The 22,697-nt window shown below is 32.9% G+C and overlaps 1 protein-coding gene across 1 annotated transcript in view; it reads right to left on the bottom strand.

Annotated features, from left to right (window-relative positions):
* Positions 1-22,697, bottom strand: part of LOC116426099 (tyrosine-protein kinase Dnt) — a 208,441-nt gene that overhangs the window by 22,056 nt on the left and 163,688 nt on the right. The window contains exon 5 of the mRNA XM_031974585.2: positions 14,267-14,471. Within this exon, the coding sequence (XP_031830445.1) occupies positions 14,267-14,471 (205 nt within the window). The remainder of the gene's footprint in view (positions 1-14,266; positions 14,472-22,697) is intronic.

A 22,697-nucleotide genomic window follows, 5' to 3' on the forward strand; every position in this document is an offset into this window, starting at 1 on the left:
TATATATATATGCTCCGGTGATAGTGACCAGGAAAATTGAGCGTATATATACATTAATGATGCAAATGGGTTAATTGAACCGAATCAAATCGTTCACGACGAAAGATGCTATCTGGGAAAGTGGATTTGATTTAATGAAAAAAATGAATTCAGGTAGATTGGGTCAGATAGGTAAATACATAGAGTTGGCGTGTCTACTTGAGATTTCATAGCTAACGGTAAATGTCAGCATGTGGTGATTTTATATGATTCAATATATCAAATCGTCGACTGAAATTTATAAACTTTATTTGTTAAATGTTTACGACATTTTTTATTGATTTCACTGCTCGAATACGTATTCTGATTGATTATTTTTGAATCCCAAATTTTGAGACTTAAATAAACGAACATCAATTGTTCTAGGAATAGTAGAATAAACTAAAAAATAAATGTTTGTAAACCTAATTTTTGTAAACCTGGTGTGTTAACCTAGTGTAAATTATTTGTTGTTTGATAAATTCGTGACATGAGTAATTTTCTTCTTCTGTTGTCTCCGTGTAATGTTAACATTCAAATATCTTTTAAATTAACAGTCTTTTTTATATAAATATATAGTTTAATGTTTTGTTAACACTTATATCAATTAATTTATTAGAATCTAAACGATTCTACATAAAGAAACACATGTAATTTTTTGTATCTTGTATGCGTTCATCTGTAACAAAATTACATGTGTCCAAATTATGTCCTCGTGATATCAAATAACTTTAATTTTTACACCAAATGTTTAATTTACTATATATGAATACTTGTAAGATTGATTAGGCAAGTTTTATTGAATCGATGTAGGTTTGAATTTGTTCAAGAGTCAAATTAAATTTTTTTGGAAACGAAGTTAACTATGAAATAACTTTCTTTTCATTTACCATGATTTTTATAACCGTTACATAAAGAATCGTATAGGTTATTTAAACATTCAACAGTTTCCTTGTAAATCATAAGTATACAGAACAAATGAAGAAGAAAAATGTTTTGACTGTTTTTTATAAACATTATAATAGCATATGTAAAATTTTTACATACTTATATTTGCAGTATCTTTAATGGATTAAAAGTGACTTTTAATTTAACTAAATACATTTCTCAATGTTAATAATTATGTTTTTATGTTGTTGTCAAAAGCTCATTCATTGGATTAATAAATTTATTTGTGCAAATTACAGTTGATTCAATTACTTAGAAATAACCAATTATAAATTTCAGTGTACTATGATAGTGACTTACTTGCAGTGTCCGTGAGTATTCCATGATAATGAATATTAAATTCACAGAGTTGCAAGTTACTTTCTTGTGAATGGAACCTACATTGAACAGCCTACGTTGCCTTATGAATAAGAAATAATAGTAACTACCATAGTACAAGATATTAGAACTGTTTTTTTCTAATTTTAATCATATTGGATCTTCAAGACCACCACACATTTACACATACTTATAGATCTCCCGACATGTACTTCCATATGGTACAAGAAAATATGTAATACACTTTTTTAAATTGAAGATCATCTGTGTTTTTTTTAAACATTATAAAAATAAAGTATTTATATGTGTTATTATATTCATTGGAAATACCAATGCAATTTTTGTTTCTTTTATTCTTTTTATATTTAATATTCATACAATTGCTTCGACAAGTGGGTTAACATTTTTTTCAAACCACCCCAATGAAATAATTAAAATTTCGATATAAACATATAAACATGTTCGTAATCCACATGAAATATTATTATACGCATCAACGTACGAGAATATAAAATTCTTAATAACAATATACGAAAATATGTTTCATTTGATGTGAACATATTTTTCTTGAAGAATTTAATATAAAATTAAAAAAGATATTCAATTATTATTTACTTAATGTAACATTAAAAATTTGTTTGAATAAAACATCTGTGTCAAGTGGAAATATGTACTTTTCTCCAGCCCAAGAGAACAAGGATGAAAATTATTCAAAGAACTGAGAAGTTAATTTTCCGGGTATGAGGTTTATCTAGAAAGACGTTCTCAAAACAGCAAGGAATTTGCAACTAAAATGCATATAGTACGAAGCTATGCATATTAAAAACATACCGTCCATTTCCGTAAACTGTTCTGGCAGAGGAATGGGCAAACGGTGGCGCGCGTCTATCGAGAAAATCGGGAAGAAAACGGGGTTTGTTCCTGTGCCGAAGGCTTCCGGTAGACGGGGATGGTAATGACTTCTTCAGCAATGGGATCTCAAGCGTATCATTTTACAAAAGGGATAAGACGTTGCCGGATTACATGACTGGGTGAGTTTCAAAGACCGGTGAATACGTTTTTCCTAAAATTCGTGGGTCCGTGTCCACCGAATATTTTAACCTTTATCTTAGCAGCCAAAATGTTTATGTTTCTACAAAGTTTAGTGCTACAGTATTTTCGCATGAAGTTTTTTATTCTGAAAGCAAAAATCAACGTAGAAGTATTTACAGAATTTTGATCAGTGAATTTTGTTAAATTTTCACAGAGACGTGACAAATTAGTGTAGAAAAAGATATAAAAATAGGTAAGGTAAGGCTGCTTAACCATTTAATTACGTTTGAAGAGTACACACTTCATTTTTTGATTTTATTATACGCGAAACGATAGATTTTTGAAACTAAATTCCACAGTGAACAGGTTAAGCAGTACCCCAAGTAGCAGCACAAAGAAGAAGAATGTATAAATTATAAGATATATTAAATAAACAAAAAATGGTTGCTTCATTCAAAACTTTAGTGAACATTAGTACTATTTATTTTAACAGAGTGCGAAATTCCAATGCTCTTACATATAATGAACATATCTTAATATATTAAGATCAGTATTTTATTTCAATATTTCATATATTGATATATCATACAAAATTTCATATTACATATCAAACTTTATAATTTTGCTGTATTAAATCAAATAACAACTGGGAATCGTCTCTCGAATGGAAAGGGTTAAGAGTTAACCACTGAGAATTAATCCGTTCAATAACAGCTCCGACTACAATCAGCTTCCACGTAAAGAGCTGTATGTATGTAGATACTATCGTCATCTATATGCCGACATTTGCTTGTCTGTATTATTACATCGTGAAATAAAAAGAAATTTTCATTTGTTACAACAGAAAAACTATATAGTAAAATCATCAATAGAAATTATTAGGTGAGTTTAACAGTACAATATCAGATAACTTTGTTAAAGTTTACATCTTTTCAGAAGGATTGGAAAGACATACCACGTGCGTCGAGATGATTTTGTTCTTAAATTGCCAATGATGTTTTACATACGTCACTGGTCTTGTCGTATTACACACACTAGACTGTTTTAAAATATATCACTCTATACAAAATTGTAAATAAACAAAATTTGTGTACAGATCTAAAAATAGCTAAAAACAAAGTTCTTCGTTCAAGATTTTGCGAAATCATTGAATTAATTGTCAGCGTAAGAAGTTAATAGTTCCATTTTAAAATTGTATCGTATAAAATTCCTGATCAAAAAATTAGAGCCATTATAATTTTTAACATTTTTCGCGATAATCATAATATTGGAAGTTCATAGAAGGTAATTTAATAACAATTTAAACTAACTTGACGGGAAATCGCACATAAATTGAGGAGAGAGGTTAAAGATTTGTACAGAAAGCTCATTTGTGGTAAATAAGAATTAAAAATCAATTCCTCCAGCAAATATGTAAATTTCCTAGCACAACTATTTCAGAAGCATTCTGTATTAGAATAAAAGAATAAAAGAAATTAATATTAATAGGATAAAAAAGGTTATGATTTTGAAATAATATTTAAAATAAGTTTAAACATAATTCAAACATTTAACTTTAAAATTTCGTTACATTTTAAGCTAAATACGGATAGAGAATTTAAACATTAGGCGCTCAATAATTTCTCTCATATTTTATTCAATGGGATGACTTTATATTAAACTTTTTCATTTGGACTGTCCTTATTGACCTATGTCACATTTACTTGAAACATTTGTTTAATTCTGTATAATTAAAGAATTCAATTTTTTGTAATAAGAGCAATAGTCATTAATTTACGTTCTACGCACTCTTACAAAACAAGATCAAATTGAGCTAAATCTGTTTGCAAGGGTAGCCAGCAAACATAATAGATAAGATAGATATAAATTTTACAAATTACATTTACATACTGCTATGTACAGTAGTATTTTGCACAAGGCGGTTAAAAAATTCCACATTATATTGATTTCATGTTTACGAAGTGCGCGTTAAATTCGCTTTTTCGATATTGGTCCAACTTTTGTTTCTGTTTGTATTATTTTCTTATGAAGAGTGTTAAACTTTTATAGTTATTTTTCAATAGCTTTTTACGCGTTATTTAATCGCAACTATTTCAGAAGCATCTTATACACTTGCAGAGCCATGCCAGACACGAACCATGTTTACGTTCCTGTAAACGCTTCCCTTTTCCTCGTTCTTCGTGACGGATCACAAACCGCTGGTTCGAGGGTCGGGCGTTTCGAGACGGCGACACGAAGGGCTCCGGCGTACGCGTACACCCGGTAAATTGATCCGAGATCAAAGCCGAAACAATCACAGGACTCACTTCCAGTTTCCCTTGCCCTTTTCCCCGCTTTTCAACGTCGTTCCCCCGGTGTTTCTCCGGTTGCGGAGGGTTCTACCGGCGAAGAAAGGTAACCGCGTGTGTAACCTCACCCTCTCGCCCCTTCAACGACTTCCTCTTTGTACTACGGAGCCCAGGTGATACCGCGCTGTTTCTTTCCTCTCGGGGAAATTAATGTAAAACGCTCTTTTCGCAGCGGAAACTGCCGGTTAGACTTCGTTACGCGAATGGAGCTACGGTCAGCTGCTCTCGCGGAACTCGATTGCATATTTATTCGACATTTCCGCGATCTCTGTGTGTTTCTTCCCTTGCCTCCTACTCTCTCTTCTCGCTCGAGCCGCCAGTGGAACGGGGAAAGGTTGTTATTCTAATCACCCGCGTCTTCTCGGAACGCTCGACGAGACTTTGAGGATTTTACATAGCTTTTTTCAGCTGGATACGGCGACACTTTCGGTGGACGTGGTAGGTACTTTGTTCGCAGAGTGTTTTCTTTGACCGGTTGTCTTATGAATTAATATTTAGAATTTAACATGGAATATGAACTTTTTCTATTCATGCTTTTTAGTATTTGAATATATTGTGAGAAATATATTCATCAGAGACAGTCAAATTAATCGTAATATAGAAAAACAAATCTGTTAAAAATAGTCGACGTTATTATCCTGAGTTACCTTAGGTTAATAATTTTTAGTACAAAAAGAAATTTCAAATATATCTAAAAGATATGAATAGTTCTTTATTTGTGCTCTTTAGTATTTGAATATATTATGATAAATACATTCAACAAGGAAGATCGAATTAAATATAATATGGAAAAAATTAATTTGTCAGAAACAACAACATTATTGTCGCGAGTTATTTCGGGTTAATAATTTTTAGTACCAAAAGGAAATTTTAAATATAACTACTCGGAATAAAGAGGCAAGGGATTAATATTTTGAGTGCTGTATCACCTTTATATAGTTGACGCATAAGAATTAATACTTATGATGAAATGTGAAACAGTATTAATTTAACAAAAAGTAGTATGATATTAAAAAGTATATTAAAGATTTATCAAATTTTAATGTTACTTTTCATATTAAACAATGAGCTTCAAAAATATATTTTCATAAAGTAACACTAAACATACTGGCAATTTAGCTACCGATCATACTTTTTGTTGAGTTTTTAATAAATAACAAAACTTTTATTAAATACACAAAGCGTAAATACATAATATAAACCGCAAGACACCATAAACAAGTAAGATATGAACGTTTAGTGTTAAAGACGCTTAACGGTACTATAATAATATCAACCGTGTGTCTATAAAATACGCTGTTGCAACGAGTTTTGATCATTCAATAAGTTAATCAGGTAGTTATATATTATTTTCAACATACCGATATCCATAGTACATTTTCAGAAATAGTAGCACAATCTGTATTAACAAGTCCAATCTAATATATTGCAATTTTTTTCGTGCCGAATTTCACTTTGAAGGGTTGAAATCACCCCTTGAAAAAAATGCAAATTTCTCTTTCCCGTTGATTATCTTGAGAACACTAAGAAGTTGCGGAAAAAAGTTTCAACAAAAAATATATAGTTCTCCCGCGTCTATAAAATTGTAAAATAAAATTTTCAAATTAATCATGTTCAACATTAAAAGTTGAATTACTCACACACAAACTTTCATAATTTTTTGAATTTCCAGGTTCGATACAGTTCTTTGTAAGACATTTTTTATATATACGTTAAGTACAAATTCCTTCCTCATTGGTATCATAATTTTCCGATAAGTCTCTTGAAAGGAACTCTTCTTATCGGACAGTGGCGCATCGCATCGTTCCGTATATCGTTCGATTTAGCGGGACCCATTGAAATTTGAATTCCAAGCGACTAAAGGAATCAACCGACTGGTGATGCACCGACCGAAAGCGGCGACGGAAGTGAATAGGGGAGATCGTATTCTTCAATTGAGAACAAGAGGAGGCAAAAGACCGAAAAAAGGAGCACCACCCCGTATTCGTTCCTCCACAGTAGACTGCACCCTATCGGAGACGGATATAAATTGTAAATTGCTGATTTATCCGCTTTATTCGCTCAAGTACAGATGATCGATTACTCAATTACTCTAGCACCCCTTTATACAGACGACGAGATGTGGCGAGAGATACGCATTTGCATTGATAAAGGAATGCTCGAGATTCTAGTTACGATTGGCAGCTAATTTCCCTATGTTGAATAAGGGAACTTCTGTGACTTTTTGTTTTCAATGAAAATGTAGGATATTTTTAATTGTGGAACAGACAGAGGAAAATTTTAATCTGATTATTTTTACTTAAGTAAATTAGCCTTACAAACATTATTTGCTGAAATATATCACTATAGCTGTAGTGTGTATTTTAAATAAAAATTATTACATAATAGAATTATATCATAATAATATCATAATTATATTTCAACATCCTATACAATAATTTCCTTATTTTATTTTTTTTAAATATGAAACTGTGGACGAAATTTTAAAGGATCTATTCAGATATCTTTTAATACGTTAATGTTAATAAAGGAATACACACCATTATATTCTTTAAATATGCTTCCGGTAATACACAGCAGTTCTTTTTATACAAAATATTATGAGTTACAAATATGATAAAGAAATTTATTTATTTAAAACTGGGTATAATGTAAGTAGTTTATCAAGACATTTTCCTTTCTACTTTATTCTATTATCTCAGATGGTTCTTTATACTCATGTACTTATTCCAGTACGTTTTAATGAAACATAATGTTTATACAACGGAAGTTCCTATGCTAATAAATTCTTTCGTGAGAATGCCGAACGCTGGGAAATGTGAATATGAATTAAAGATAAGGGGAAACAAAACATTTTCTTCATTATTAACTTCTCATCAAGTAACCTCGAGTTAAGAGTTTTGTCAGTCAAGCGGTATTGATGGCACTGAAGCTTAAGATATTAAGACATAAAAGAGATAGAATGCATTCATTTGTCGCCATATGAAATACAATATATTATACATTAAATATTCTTTCACTAGAACAATAAAGAACAGCTTATTTTTTATTCATTTCTTTTATCCTTTTTGTTTGTTCAGTTTATATGTTTGATTAATAAAATTCCACAATTTTTACTATTGTTTGATTTCACGTTACCATTATCATTAATCGTAAATAATCCTGAATTCCTACACAATAATATTTGCAAGTTCTCTTATTCTTAGCATAAAACGTAAAATCTGTTCGAACTGTCAGCTTCTCTAAACCTCGCGTTAAGACTATCAAAAGATTAAGATCATCCTTTTACCCGATCATTGTTCAAAAGTCTTGACAAATACCATACGTTCTCTCGACGAAAGAAATCTGGATATTTCACACCTTTCCCGAAGGGGTGGGCACTGGTTGATAAAATGAAAATCTCGACAAAAGAATCGAAAACGAAAAGAAAAGTAATATAAAGGAAGAAAGGAAAAGTACTATACATTTTGGAGATTGTAAGTTGGTAGTGCTTGAAATAGCTGAATAAAGGATCGAAGGGTTGGAAAGGATCGAAAGTAAGAAACTGAGAGAGCGCAAGGGAGAAACAGTGATAGAAAATGCAGAAAGGAGAGGCAGCGGGAAGAAGTGAGATTGAAAGAGAGATAGAGAGAACACAGAAAGGAGAGGGAGAGAGAGGAAATGGGAGACAGAGAAAAAGAGAAAGAATGTATGCATAAAAGAGTGTCTGTAGAAGAGAAAATGAGATAGTTGTTAGTAGAAAGTACTGTGAATTGTTCAGGAGATAAGTCTTGAAAGGAATGCGGGTGTAATTAGTCAACTTTTATCTTTTCTCATCTCATTTACGATACTAATTTCCTATTCGTCAATATAATTACACGTATTATTAACACTAAAACTACCGAGAAATCAGAGTGACATATTTTCAATTTTTTATCAAAATTAGAACAACACGTTTCTTGAGATTCGGAGGATATCTTTTTTTTGTATTTGAGTTTATTGTAATGTGGTCACATTAACAGTAAAGTCTTTAGTGGCCACCAACATTCGGATACATTATTTATTACTTAATAGTACATAATATATAATACAAGATTTTTTGAATAGACACAAGTTAATTATAACGAACTCAGGAGGTTGATTTGTCTGAAAAACTTAAGTACATTCTGAATACTGGTGGGATTATTCAGGTTCGTCTTCATATCAGATTTGATGTTACAGTTGTTTCTTTTATAGAAAACACGAGGGCAACTTATTAGAATGTGTTTAATGCTTAGAGGTATTTCACAAAGTATGCATTTAGATGGAGATTGCAGTGTTAGTAAATATTCCTGATTTGTGCAAATACACGAATTCCATTGAAAATTTATCGCAAAAACGCCTTCATAATTTAAATACTCGTAAAATATAAATTCTGAAGTAGGTCAATTTGACGAGTCCGGCAGTTTTACTGTTAATCGTTACACGTAACTAAACAAAACCATAAATAATATATCTCGTAAGACACTTCTCTTGTATCTGTACTGTCCTGTTGCCTCCCTGACGTTTTAGCTTGTTGGATAACCGACGTCTGTTCTTCGTAAGAGCTAACCAAGGCCGCAAATTCGACAAAGTTTTACGCGCGTTGCTTGCACACGAAGCCAGACGGAGAGTAGCGGAAGCGTTTTACGACTTCCACTTCCTACGTGGGTGATGAGATTTCGCAACTCGAAATGAACTAACATCACTTCACTTCTTTACACTGTCACAAGCTTAACACATTGCGTACCGGCTATTTTTCAGAAAACTGAATTGTACGGGTAGTGATTTTCAATGAGATCAACTTATATCACTAGATATAGAAAAACTCAGGTATCATATTGTTATGTAATATACTTTAAATAGATAATCAATTCGAATTAAATTTAATATTTTTTTCTTAAATGTTGCGGTAATTAGCAAAGTTGTATAGCTAAATGTCTTTATATAAAAACGAGATTTCTCGTTACCAGTACGCAATGTGTTGACGTGGGAAAAGGGGAGAAAAAAGAGAATATGACTGTCTTCCGTGCTCGGCGAAATCGAATTCGTTTATTCCGGGTCCTAGAGCCGTACTGTCCGTTGCACGAGAAAAGGCGAGAATTTGAAATGCGTTTCTGAGTGGTCAGACCTGAAAGAGCTCCGCCCGTTGCTTCATGCATTTTCGGTTTTAACGTGCGATTGGCTGAAACGGTCCCATACACTGAATTCCTTGCGTCACGTGACGCACATACCGTAAGATCTATACTGTCTCGCTTGCCTTCTGTGGTGCAATGGATGGTACTGACAGTACATCTCTCACATTTGCTTCGGCGGCTTTGCGTTTAACCCTTTGCCTTCTAACAACATGCCAACATGCCTCAAAATCAAAGTAAATATTCTTCTGTAATCAATTATTATCTTTTTCCAATAAACTATCAACAACAGTCGTATCGATCAGAGTTGAGAAAGAAATCATTAGGCAAGGCGTTAGAAGTGCACAGGGGCAAGGGGACTCTTCCACTTACAGTGTTCGGGCCGCTTCGACATCCGACGCCTGGTCATTTTTGGCGTGTGGTAATAACAAAGAACGGAAGCGAGAATGAATACAACGGAGTGAGACGGAATTATAGAGAATTTTGTTTTTTATCGTTACGTCTCACTTCATCGCATTCGGTTTCGCCTCTGTCCTTTGTTATTGCCACGCGAGAATAGTGACCAAACGTTGAGAGCTGAGGCGATCTGAACATCGTGAGTGGGAGAGTCCCTTTGCCCCTGTGCACTTTTAGCTTCGTGATCGCTGAAGTAAAACGTGAGAGCTGCACTGTAAGTATAGTCCTGCTCTGACGCGATGGCGTGTTACTCGCGAGCGATCAGGACCGACCGGCAAGACGATTCTTCCACTCAGAATGTTCAGGTCGCCTCAATCTTCGATGCGTGGCCGACATTGGCCGCGTCGCAGTAACAGAGGCCAGAAGCGGGACTAAATGTGACTGAGTGAGATGTAACGATAGAGATCAAAGTTCGTAGTGTCTCTAACTTCGTTCTCTATCGCTACAACTCACTCCGCCAATAATAATCATGCATTGAAAACCGACGCGGCCCGAACATTGATAGTTATATATTGTAGAACATCGATAGTCCTGACCGCTCGCGGATAGCACGTCATCTCGTCAGAGCAGGACTGTACATATAAGTGCGTACATTGAATGGTAGGGATGATGAAATTTCACATGGCATAATCCAAAAGGGATGACAAGGTGGGTCAAGGTTCGCTAAAGACAACGTAAGGCGGGCGAGGATCATGAATCCGTCACTAGCTCTGCAAACAACTGGTTTCACAGATGCTGAAGAAAGGGACGGGAAATTAACCTAGAGAGACAGAGTTTGTAGGAAACAGGAGAGACAGGCCAAAACCGACACACAGTGCTCCATTTACCTGAAAACGTGGCCAAAATAGAAAAAAAAAGCTTCCAGTACACGGAATCTAATTAATGGCATTAGTAGGTAGGATATCTATGTACGATTCCCGGAAGTTTTTAATGTTTTAACAGCAGCTTTTTCGAAGATATTCAACTTCAAAGCTGATGGTTAGAATTTAAGATGCTACTTTGAAATTAGATCACTGATTATTAGCTCATTCTATTAAAGCAAAAATTATAAATTACAATTTAGAATCATATGGACTATGTCGTACGCTAAATTAACTCCTCGACCTACAGTGTTATAACAGACTCGTGACGAAAGTTCAAACTAAATTTGAGGAAGCTAAGTGTCGTTTATTTTGTTTAAGTATAAATTAAATATTACTTTTCTATTAGTCCGTTCCTCGTCTGCGTCCTCAGTGCGTTCGACATTGTCTCGTGCACTGTACTGTTGCAGAGCACTCGATTCTTAAGCGAAGCTGGCCAGGTAATCCTTACGCAGACTCAGTTCCGGTTACCGTGAAAATGTTTTCGCGTGTAAGTTTATTTAATATAGCAAGTTCTTGAAACTTTTGTGATTTGAGTAGCCCGGCGAAGACTCCGCCCACGGCGGAATACCGCAGCGGATTACGCCTGGATATTAGTGTGTAAGAGGATTAACTCAATTACAGTTTATTAACTCTTTTCAACGAATATACGGTATGACAGCTGCCGGTGAGCCTGGAACTTTATGGTGAATCTGGCGCTGGTGAGCCATCAAAGAGCACTGCCAAAGAAATGCCACTGGATCTAATTACCTTGTAGGCATTAAGAGTGCGTGGAAATAGCGATTTTGTATCAGAGAGGATAATTGCAGGCTGTTGGGAGGATTTACGCTCCACTAGCCAACTTTCAGAGAGATTTAACTCCTTGCTTCATAACAACGCGTCAAACTCGTGGTGAAGATTTAACAAACATGAATATTACTGAGTTCATTCAAAAGTAAATATTCTTCTTCTGTAATCAATTATTATACTTAAAAGGTAACATAGGCATTCAATATGCCTAGAATTTTTCTCTTCTTGCAATAAATTATTAATGTCAAAGTATTCTTATCGATCAGAATTGAGAAATAAATCACACGGCAAGGGGTTAAGATTCGACGTCTTCTATTTTATGAATATTAACCCCTTGTCTTATGATTCTTTTTCATAACTGCACTTATTGGAACTACTTTATCATTAATAATAGTAAAAAAGAAGAATTCTATGTTTGTCCTATGTCTACATTTATTCCAGTGATTAACAATTGATAATAGAAAAATAATAAATATTTAATTTCAAAGGAACTGAACGTAATGATATTTACATTTGCTAACACCTGTTCGAATATTTCGTCACGACTCTGACATGATATTGTAACACAAAGTGTTAATTTATTAATTAATCCCTCAGGGGCGGTACCCTGTTATTGGTTTCCTTCAGTTCCTTTAAATTCTTCTTACTGCGTTACAAATATTATAATTTGTTGATACTTTAAGGTTTTCTATATTTTTTATTGCTGTTCTTAATTTTATGAGGCATAAACAGTGGTAATTAAATCCTAACGAAGGAAATAAATGCGCTGAAGATGAAATCAGAGTCAGTACCCTGCGCAGACGTCCTTCTTGAAGGTTTAAATGATTTGTAAATATTAACAAGTTTTTACAAATTTGTGTTTTCAGTGTATCTCTATTTTCTTGTGACAAACAACGACGTCAGCAACAGATGTAAAAAGTGATGTTACTTTTTTACAATCTGTCTACTTTTAATCTGTAAATCTTCGGCTCAAATATTTGGCTCACCCTGGATTACCCGTATGGATTTTAAATATTTCCAATGTATACTCCTGCACCTATATATACAATTTGAGCGACAGGCAAAACTCAAGGTTTATGTATTTTCCATCTTCTTTGACAGTAGATGGAATGATCAATATAAAATACAAATATAAATAAATTCAATGTTTTCTTATCCTTATTTTTTCTAATTTAGAAAATCATTTTAAATACATAGCTCTAACTAGTTAGTATAATTAATTACAGACTGTTTTCATTGGAATTATCTTCACTGTGGACACTTTTGCAAATCATTAAAACATTACAAAAATTCGGCAAGAGGTAGTAATAACGTTATTAATACAGCTACCTGAAAAATTTGTATCATGATGCTTTTTAGTTTAAATGACCTAAGAGATCTATCTTTCACTTATATGAAAACAAGTTTATTAAATACATAATTTTCTTTACCGAGAATTATTTACATGGTAATACTTGTTCAGAAACAAATTTATTTCTATCATAAAGAAATCAACTAATAATTGCTTTTAGACTTAATAATTAACAAACTATGAAAATAATAACGCTAAAACCGTTTGTTAAGGTTTAATCCTTTATTCTATGATTTCTAACACAACTTACTTCATAATACTTCACCCATAACAATTTACGACAAACAGAAAAGAATTTAATTTCTACGTTTCCTCCGAAGGTTAATGATTTACAACACAAAACTAACACGTAATACATACAAAAATAGTAAACAAACCTCAAATTTGTTTTAGCTAAAACTTCTCATCTCAAATCTAACTTGACATTACAGAACAATGGATTAATCCTATGATTTATGTTTCAACTGTGATCGATGCAACAACATTGTCAGTAATAATTAATTGAAAAAAGAGAAAAATTCTATGCATGTTCTATGTCTACATTGGCTCTAAACTATAATAATCAATAACAGAAGAATATTATTTATATTCGTTAAATTCTATTTAAAACATTCATCACGAGTCTCACAAGTTATTATAAGTCGAGGGGTCAACCAATCCTCCAAAACTCATAAAAATGCTCATTCTATCAATTAATACGTCAGTCCCGAACATCCTCATCCCAGAGCTACATAGTACCCTTTACTTAGTAGTAAAAAATGTATACTCGAACTCTTCATAATCCTCCTGTAATCCCGAACGGTGTTCAATGGAATATAAAATTCAGTGGATCGAAGCGCGGATATTGTATCGCGCTTAAAGTAAAGCCGGTTAAACATTTACAGGCTTGAACGCGGCGCGCGCGCGCGGCTGTTCCGAGTTTCATGCAGCGGGGCCCACAGGAAGCGGCCGGGGGTAGTAGATACTTAATGCAATATCTTCGCCAACTTCCCATAAAATCATTTTCCAGCGTACCTGGCTTAGATGCGTCATATGGCTGGAAGCGTAGTAACTCGCCCGAGAACCGCAGGGTCTCGCATAGAGCGGCTCCAGGTCTGCAATGGTCGCGTAACTTCCGGAATTCGCGCTTCCGGGTCGTGGGTCGACCCTAACCAGAACAGAACTTCTGGGCAAGCCGCCGGTGTCTGCTGCTGAATAGCTGCAGCAGGGCAGTGTTTTCCTAAAAGGACAGACGACTCTGTAGCCACGTAATGATTATACACGGAGTTAATTATTTCTGTAATGCGCGACATGCTCCGCGCCGACTATACCGCTGCGTAAATAATAATCCAACCGGATATGCGTTACCACCACGCCACCGGCTCTTCCCTCAGCCCGTCTTATCCTTTAGCTTTGCTACTGTTCCCGTGACAATTAGAGCTACGCGAGCTAATACGTAAATTAGTTATATTCATGGGGATTTTCGGTTTTGTCAGGTTTTGTGGAATGAAGTTTATTCCTGGGAATTGGTTTTTCTTTTAGGTATTCTTGGAATGTTGTAGGGATGCGTGCCGCTATTAAATTGTATGTTTAAATATTCATTACAAAGAATTATATTTTTAAACTGGATTTGTTTCACTTTTTAAACTGCAATTAATTATGTAAGATTGGTTTGGTTTTTGTGATTTGAATGTTTTTGAAATTGAAATTAATTTTTTCTTCCTTTTTTTCTTATAATATTATTTGTTGTTGATAAACGTTAATTTCTATTGAGCCTGGTGCTAGTATCGCCATAATGTATTTACAATATTTTTATCTTTTGCTACATATTTACATGTGTCGTTAGGGTCGCAAAAATATGAAAATATATTGTTACGAATATATAATAGTATTGCCTGGTAAGGAATAAAAAAATAATTATTGGTGGTGATTATTCCTTAAATAGAAATGACACTTTTAAAGCTATTTCTGAACAGCATGGTGATTGAACAAATTTAAAAGAGTATTTACTTTTTTCCCAAGAATGTAATTATAAGTAGATTACAAATGTTTGTATAAATTCTCATTTTTTATTAAGACGGATCTCAAGTAAAGATAACAATTAAAGGATCGAGAGACATTAACGATACTTCGCGCACATGCATGACGAATATATATTTCAAAATTTATTTTACTAGGAAGTAAATTATTCTTTCTACATTCATTAGATTTAGACACAAATAGTTTGTATATGTGTTTTATGGATATAAATTCTAAGGCAGTATGTACGTATGGCTAATATATTTTGATGGGACTTTGATGGAAAAAAGTTTTAATAAAAATATTTGACACACATTTATTTTGTTAGTTACCAATCACATTTAAGTAAAGAAAGCAATTCTGAAATTTCGAGTGAGAAATTGATTTAATCAAATCTCTTGTAAATGACTGATGTTAAAAAAACGTCGCAAATTAACAGATGGTGTTGTTTGAATAAGAAATACATTTGTGTAAATTGATTTTGGAAAATGTAATTTATTATATGTGCACTTAACAACTTCATCTCGTTGAAAATATTGTTCAGAAGAATAAGTCAATTAATAAAAAATGTATTACTTTATATTATATCATTTAAAACAATGTAAAGCACATTAGTTTCATTTTTTTGTAGCATAATAAGAAATAAAAATTCAAGCTGCTAAAGTTAACTTAATAATTTCTTTCTGAATAATTGAAAAAACGATTTTATTCTAACAGTATATTGTCAAATGTATTGTAATGTTAAATAAAATATGATTCAACAGATAGTAATTAGATTATAGATATTATGGTATTATACCTTTTTGTATAATTCTATAATTACATAACCAGAATTTGATTTTTATACACTATTTCGAAGTTAATAGCATTACCTTTCAAGATGCAAATGCATCTCAGACAGCCGCTTTTCCACGACTATTTTATCTTTCGTAACTTCTTTCCCACTATGATGGTATAACTTCTTTCAGAAATTGTAGTAAAAGTATGATGGATGCTTTCAAAGTATTTTGTGAGCGATTTCAACTCGTCCGATCGGAAATGAAGTGCACGACACGAGCAAATGTTGAAGCTGGGAAATACTTAAAACTTCCAAAATTACAAAACATTTTTTCGTATCGCACTTTGGTTTACGATTTTAATAATAATCTTATAATTGTTATATGACAAAATTAATCTGTGTTATTAGTGTGTGGAGCGATGAAAGAAGTGTGATATTAAGCAGCTTAATAATTTTATAAATAATTTTATATGAATGCAACACTTATTCGTGTTAATCGAAACTGATAGATGAAATAATAGGTGAAATAAGAATAGATATAGTTCATTAAAGAAAGGTAATACTTTCATTGTTATATTTTTGAAAATCTAAAGTTGAAAAAGTCATATGTCAAAGTGACTTTGCGATTACAATTTATTTACTATTTTTATAATTGAGTGTCTTTGAAATAATAACTTCAATTCGATACAGTTATAGATTTAAATATTTTTCAATTTTGAAGTTCAATACATTTCCCTGTTGAAGTAGTCATAAAAGTATTGAATTTCTGTTTAAAGAAAATATTTTTTAAGATATTGAAATACAGAGAGAGTACAAATATTTATTACAGGTATATTCAAAATTGAAATCGAACAGTGTTTAAAGAAGCTAATTTACGACTTCGTTATTTACAAAAAATGATTTTAAGTATCGTAAGTAAAATGTTTATGAATAGGAAGTACATTTTCTTATATTTTCAAGAAAATGATTGATAGAATATTTAATATATCATCATAGAATATGTAAATATTTGAAGTTTATAACACTTTTAGCAACAGAAAAAACACGTTTAATTTTTTAAATGCAATAATGTATTTATATATTTTTCAACAATATATGACAGTATGTGTCCATATGGCTCAACTATATGCAGCAGAATGGCACGAATACATTTGTTTCAAAATTTTGTCAGCAGTGCGAATAGTTCATTATATAAAAATTACTAACTTTTAAAACTGTAATAATTTTCACAAAATCAATAAAAACAACAAAATGAATCCCTATATAATTAATTTCAATATAAAACATAATCCTTGAAAATATACATTTTCAATATATTTTCTCTAAACTAACTGATTTCCAACTGAATATCCCCTTCAACCCTTCCATTCCAAATATCGAAATAAAATAGCATGGTTCCTTAATTTATGCGCGATTCCCCGATAAGTTAGTTTAAAGAAAAATTTCCCTATACCTTACCAGAAAATATAGAATATTTCCAGTGAAAAACTTTCGACTGCAAACCGTTAAATACACAATATACGTCCTAAAACATCCTACAAAAAGGCTAAAGTCCTTTGGATCTGGAGAGTAGACTTGTCTGTTATTTTACTACGTGACCGAACCGCGAACCGTCCAGATTTCGACGCGACTCCTTTGGCCATGCTTATCCACTTCCGTGTCAAACGACTTTCCCATAAAGTCGGTGGAGAGATCTCTTCCTTTTTTGCCGGCCTCGCGTTACGAGACACGCCGGAAAGTTCCCGAATACATCCGCCACGGCATCCTCGTTTGATCGATTCCGCCGAAGGTCCTCGTAGCGTGTGAAATTACCGCTTAGCCCGCGGGGAAAAATTTTCAAAGAGGGTCTTTTCTCCCTTTGCAGCGCGATATTAGAGGCGGCGAGAGGTTCAAAAGCGGCGAGATAGGAGACTTGGGAGAAAGGTCGTGGAACGAGGCTGGAGATAGCGAGAAAACTAAAATACTGCGAGAGAATTCGTCGAAGAACGCCGGGTTCCGATATTTCCCCGGATTTATTGGCCGTTTTGCGCATGTAAATCCGCCCCGGCACGATTTGGCAAAAAGTTGAGCGAAATACGGCGGAATGCATTGCGCCAACGATTTCAAACATTCCACGTTTCGCTTTTTTTTTCTTTTCTCTTCCCGTTGCCTTTTTTTCGGGCGAATTTCCGTATCTATGGCCGAGGACCTCTCGACTGTATTTTACGGTGCGCTGAAACTTTCGATTTATTTTCCTTCATTTACTTTGTTTCCTCTGTGCCGATGGCTTCGAGTGGAAACGTCGTTCTATGAAGATGCGATAATGATTTCATTGATACAATAGGTGGAAGTAGGGGATTAATTATATTTGTGGATGTCTGTGATCTGTTGCTGGAATTAATGTTTCGTTCGGCTTGTGTGACGCCGCGTTTCTGTTTCAGTTGCTGCGAAATGCTTGCTGTGTTGAAATTTTCTACTGTTAGAAACAGTATATTTTTATTCGTTCGTTAGTTTTATATTCGATTAATTTTTTATTTTATTTTTAATTTACTTGGTTTGTATTGTATCTTGGGAATTTTTCTTTCACTAATCTTCAATCTGCATTGTTTTAACGGCTCTCTGGTTTTATAGAAACAACCCTATCTACTTTATTAAGATAACCTATTTGTATACGATGAAAACAAACGTGCTCCAATTTGTGAAATCAAGTTAATCATTGATTATTCTACTCTATTTTGTAATATATTTAATTACAAGAAGGAACTGCCAGATCTATTCAGACTTATGAGAAAGTAAGATCCGCCTAACGAAGATGCGACAACTATTAGGACTTCTAAAAAATATAACTTTTTTAAAAAAATTATAGATTTATATATCAAATGTCTAATAACCTAATTTTAGAGACTGATATGACTTTAACTATTACTAAAAAAAGAAATGTAAAGAATATACATTAAACTAATTTATATTCTTAAAATCTTAGCATTAATTAATTTTTATTTGTTAGTAAGAAAATATTCATCATTTATCTACGAAATTAACACTGATATAATATACATTTCAAATAAAGTAACGGAGTAAACAAAAAAGAACAAAATCCTTCTTATCTGTAATTACTTGCAGACATCGGGATAAAAACGGACTGAGATTGGGATTCCCTTGTGCTCTACTAAACGCGGATTTCTTTTCTCATTAAGGGTTGGTAATATTTTTTGTCTTACTAGATTAAAAAATGTAACCCGTAGAATACTACACTTTTTATTAGTGTTACGAAATATAATTCTTTTTCTTGTACCTTTTTCATGGTCAATATTAGAGTTTGTACGGTAAGTGTTTGTATCTTCTTTCTAATATATTTTTGTATCATTTATAAGTAAGTCTTTGTATAACCATTAATTTTTTAATTGAAAGTGATGACAACATTACGTAAGGCATAATCATTGCAAGTGTATGTGTATATCCGCTCTTCTGTTCAATATTTTGTTTTCTCTTGTACCAAGGGACCTTATTTACGCAATTATCATTCACATACAACGCATCCACGCGGAACAAATCTTCGTGTAAATGACAGTCAAGTGTACATCATCATAGTCGAAATTATCCCGCGTTTCCTTCTCTATATTCATTGATGTCGTCAGAAGCATGAAAACATAAAACGATCTAATACATCCAGCAAGACACGAGTCTGGTAGACTTTCCCATCCTCATTCGCGAATCGAGCATTCTACCGCAAAGAGCGGCGTGTCCCTATCGAACCCCAAAATCGTCCTTTTCGCGACGAGATAGACGGGGGTGAGAGTGCGAGGGTGTATTCTGTGTTTACTCGAGCGAGCGGATGTAAAATCTGTAGCCTCGTCCCCGCAGGGAACGCACAAGGGGCAGGGAAGGATCCAGAAGCCTCGTTTTCCCGTGCGTTATCATGCTAGAGAGTCTCAAAAGAGCTAATATATCCCTCGAGAGACAATTGGCCGATGCCGAGACTTTCCCAACGCAAAAGGTACCGCGGAGAGAAAGAAAGGGAAGCTACTCTCGCCCGTCTCTGCCTCGCGAAGATTCTTTTCCATAAAATTACCCGGTGTATTAAAGTTTGAAAATATTGAGCCACTCACCGACGCGATGCCATTATTTAAACCATGTTTGCGGAAGTACAAAACGTTGAAGGCACAACGCAAGTTTGAATTATAAACGGAGATTTCCGTCGGTTAGAAATCAGTGGTTTTGTAGAGTACGATATGAAGCATGTTTCGCCATGAAGTCGATAATCTTGGGAATATTCTCCTGACAATGAGTGAAAACTGTTATTTTTCTTGCGTTATATACGTAAATATGAAAATTTTCAGCTTTGTAACATTAAAACTACTAAGCAATCCGAGTGACCTATTTCTAAGTTTTTATATAAATTTGAACAATATATTTTTCGAGATTTGATAGGTCCCTTACTGCTGTATTTGTACAAACACACAAATTTATTTTACAATTTTCTGCAAAAGCCTTGTCATAATTTAAATACTTGCAAACTAAACATTCTAACATGAGTTAGTTTGATCTGTCTGGTAGTTTTAGTGTTAAAAGTAATATATAAATTTGTAAATTTTGATAACTTTATGCTAAAACGATAAATATGTATCGAATGCTAATTAGCATTGGTTTTACTGTAAGTTTGAATATGTTATTGTGCCGTTTGATAACGGTAAAATGTAAATGTGGAATATTTATAGCTTTAGTACAAGAGAAAGACACTTAATAAGTAAATACATGAACGAACAAGGTTATGGTTACTGACTGTTCGATTTAAAATAATTTAATGTGATTTTATCATGTTTTATCACGTTAACAATATTGTCCCGTTTAATTTGCATATTGATACTGAAAATATCTGCTTTTTTAAAATTCTGTTAGCATTTACTGTTACTGTTTATTATGGTTATAAATAATAAATATTATACGTGTATGGTTTCGAACAAGTATCTAAATGAAAATGGAGAAAATATATGGGAAATATTATTTTACTCTTGCACCTGAGTGTGGTATGAAACAGACATGTGCAAGGAAATTAAAAAAAGATAAATAGTTTGAAATAATTATATCTTAACGTACAAATGAAACTAATTACTAATACACGAGTTCTTTTATTTACAAAAATTCCATGTACCATGCTTCTTAACACTAAAACTACTGAGTAATTACATTGACTTTTTGAAATTGGTCTATAGAAACTCCAAGAGTGCATATATTAAAGCTTTAATTAATTTACAATTCAGTATGTATATTGCTAAATCAATTTCTTTAATAATTTCTCAGAGAAATGATCTGCTATCTTTTTTATAATTGCGAACAGAGGAAATCAGGAATGGGTCATTTTGACCCGCTTCATAGGTTTAGCATTAAATACTCTTATTATTTATTTTCATAAAACAATAGTCTAATGTAATTTTTTAATATTATCAGTAATCATCTGTGTGAGATACTTCAGCACGTTTAATAATGTTTCAAATATATTCAGCTTATTTCTATTTAGATTGTCGATTAAGTTTCTTTTATTGCAAGGAAAAATGTGTGCAGTAGAAAGTATAGGAATCAACAACAGAAGGCACAGGAATAGCGATTGAAAGCTTCAAAAGATTTAATAAAATCCGGTAAGGGACAATTGGACCACTTAGAGGGGAATTGGAAAGGCGGATTGCGAAAGGGGATAAAGATGAAACGGAAAGATGACGTCCTTATGTTGCGTGCTTTCCTTAACCGCATTTTTCAGAATTTTAATATGACGAAATTCATTTCGCAGATATTGCGCGGCACGGCGAGGGAATATTTAAATCGTTAATGCGAAAAACAACTATCGTTCCGGTGAACGTGTAATTAATATGCACAACCGAGAGATTCTCCACCGTACTCGTCGTTAAGTAGATTTCTGGTACACTCGAGGTTTAATGCGAGTAACGCAAAGAGCGTCTCTTAATTACAGTTAGACTTAATAAGGGTTTTAATTGAATAACGTGGCAGCCATAATATCTCATGGGATACTTCTGTTAATATAACTTATTATTTTGTTGCAGATTCTCAGAGACTTTATAAATTGAGAAAAGATTGTCTGCTACCTACTTTCATCCTGGCTGAATAGTATTAATAATGATACAATGTATGATGTCATTACATTTGAATTCATTTGATGATGTATAATCAATATTACAATTATAATATTGAGAGAAAAACAATTATAATATTCTTTGAATTACTTTAAATCATTAGGATTTAAAAACCATTTTTTTAGATAATCTAATTTTAAATAATGGTCTCAGTATTGAAATGATATCAATTTATAATTTAAAATCATTTTTCTTCGTATAATACGTAATGTTGATAATACTTTTCTTATCATTCAGAATGATAAAATATACACTATAAAAACTTTGTTTTTATTTTTACCGAAGTCATAATACATTACTAACTAGTTAGGTATCATTTTCTTTACTATTTTGAAACCTAACATTTTATAAAAATTGAGACAGATTTATTTCAGTATTAATATCAGTGCGACTTTGAAACTCATAATGATAATGGAAGTAATTTTCATTTCAATATAGTTTTCTTATTTTTTTCAAAGGTTAAATATTAATTCCTTTTTTTTCTTTGCGTTATTTTATGAAATTTACTAATTTCTAACAAATGCATTGCAATAAACTTTGATAC

This window comes from Nomia melanderi, chromosome 12 (assembly GCF_051020985.1).
Source record: "Nomia melanderi isolate GNS246 chromosome 12, iyNomMela1, whole genome shotgun sequence".
NCBI lineage: Eukaryota > Metazoa > Arthropoda > Insecta > Hymenoptera > Halictidae > Nomia > Nomia melanderi.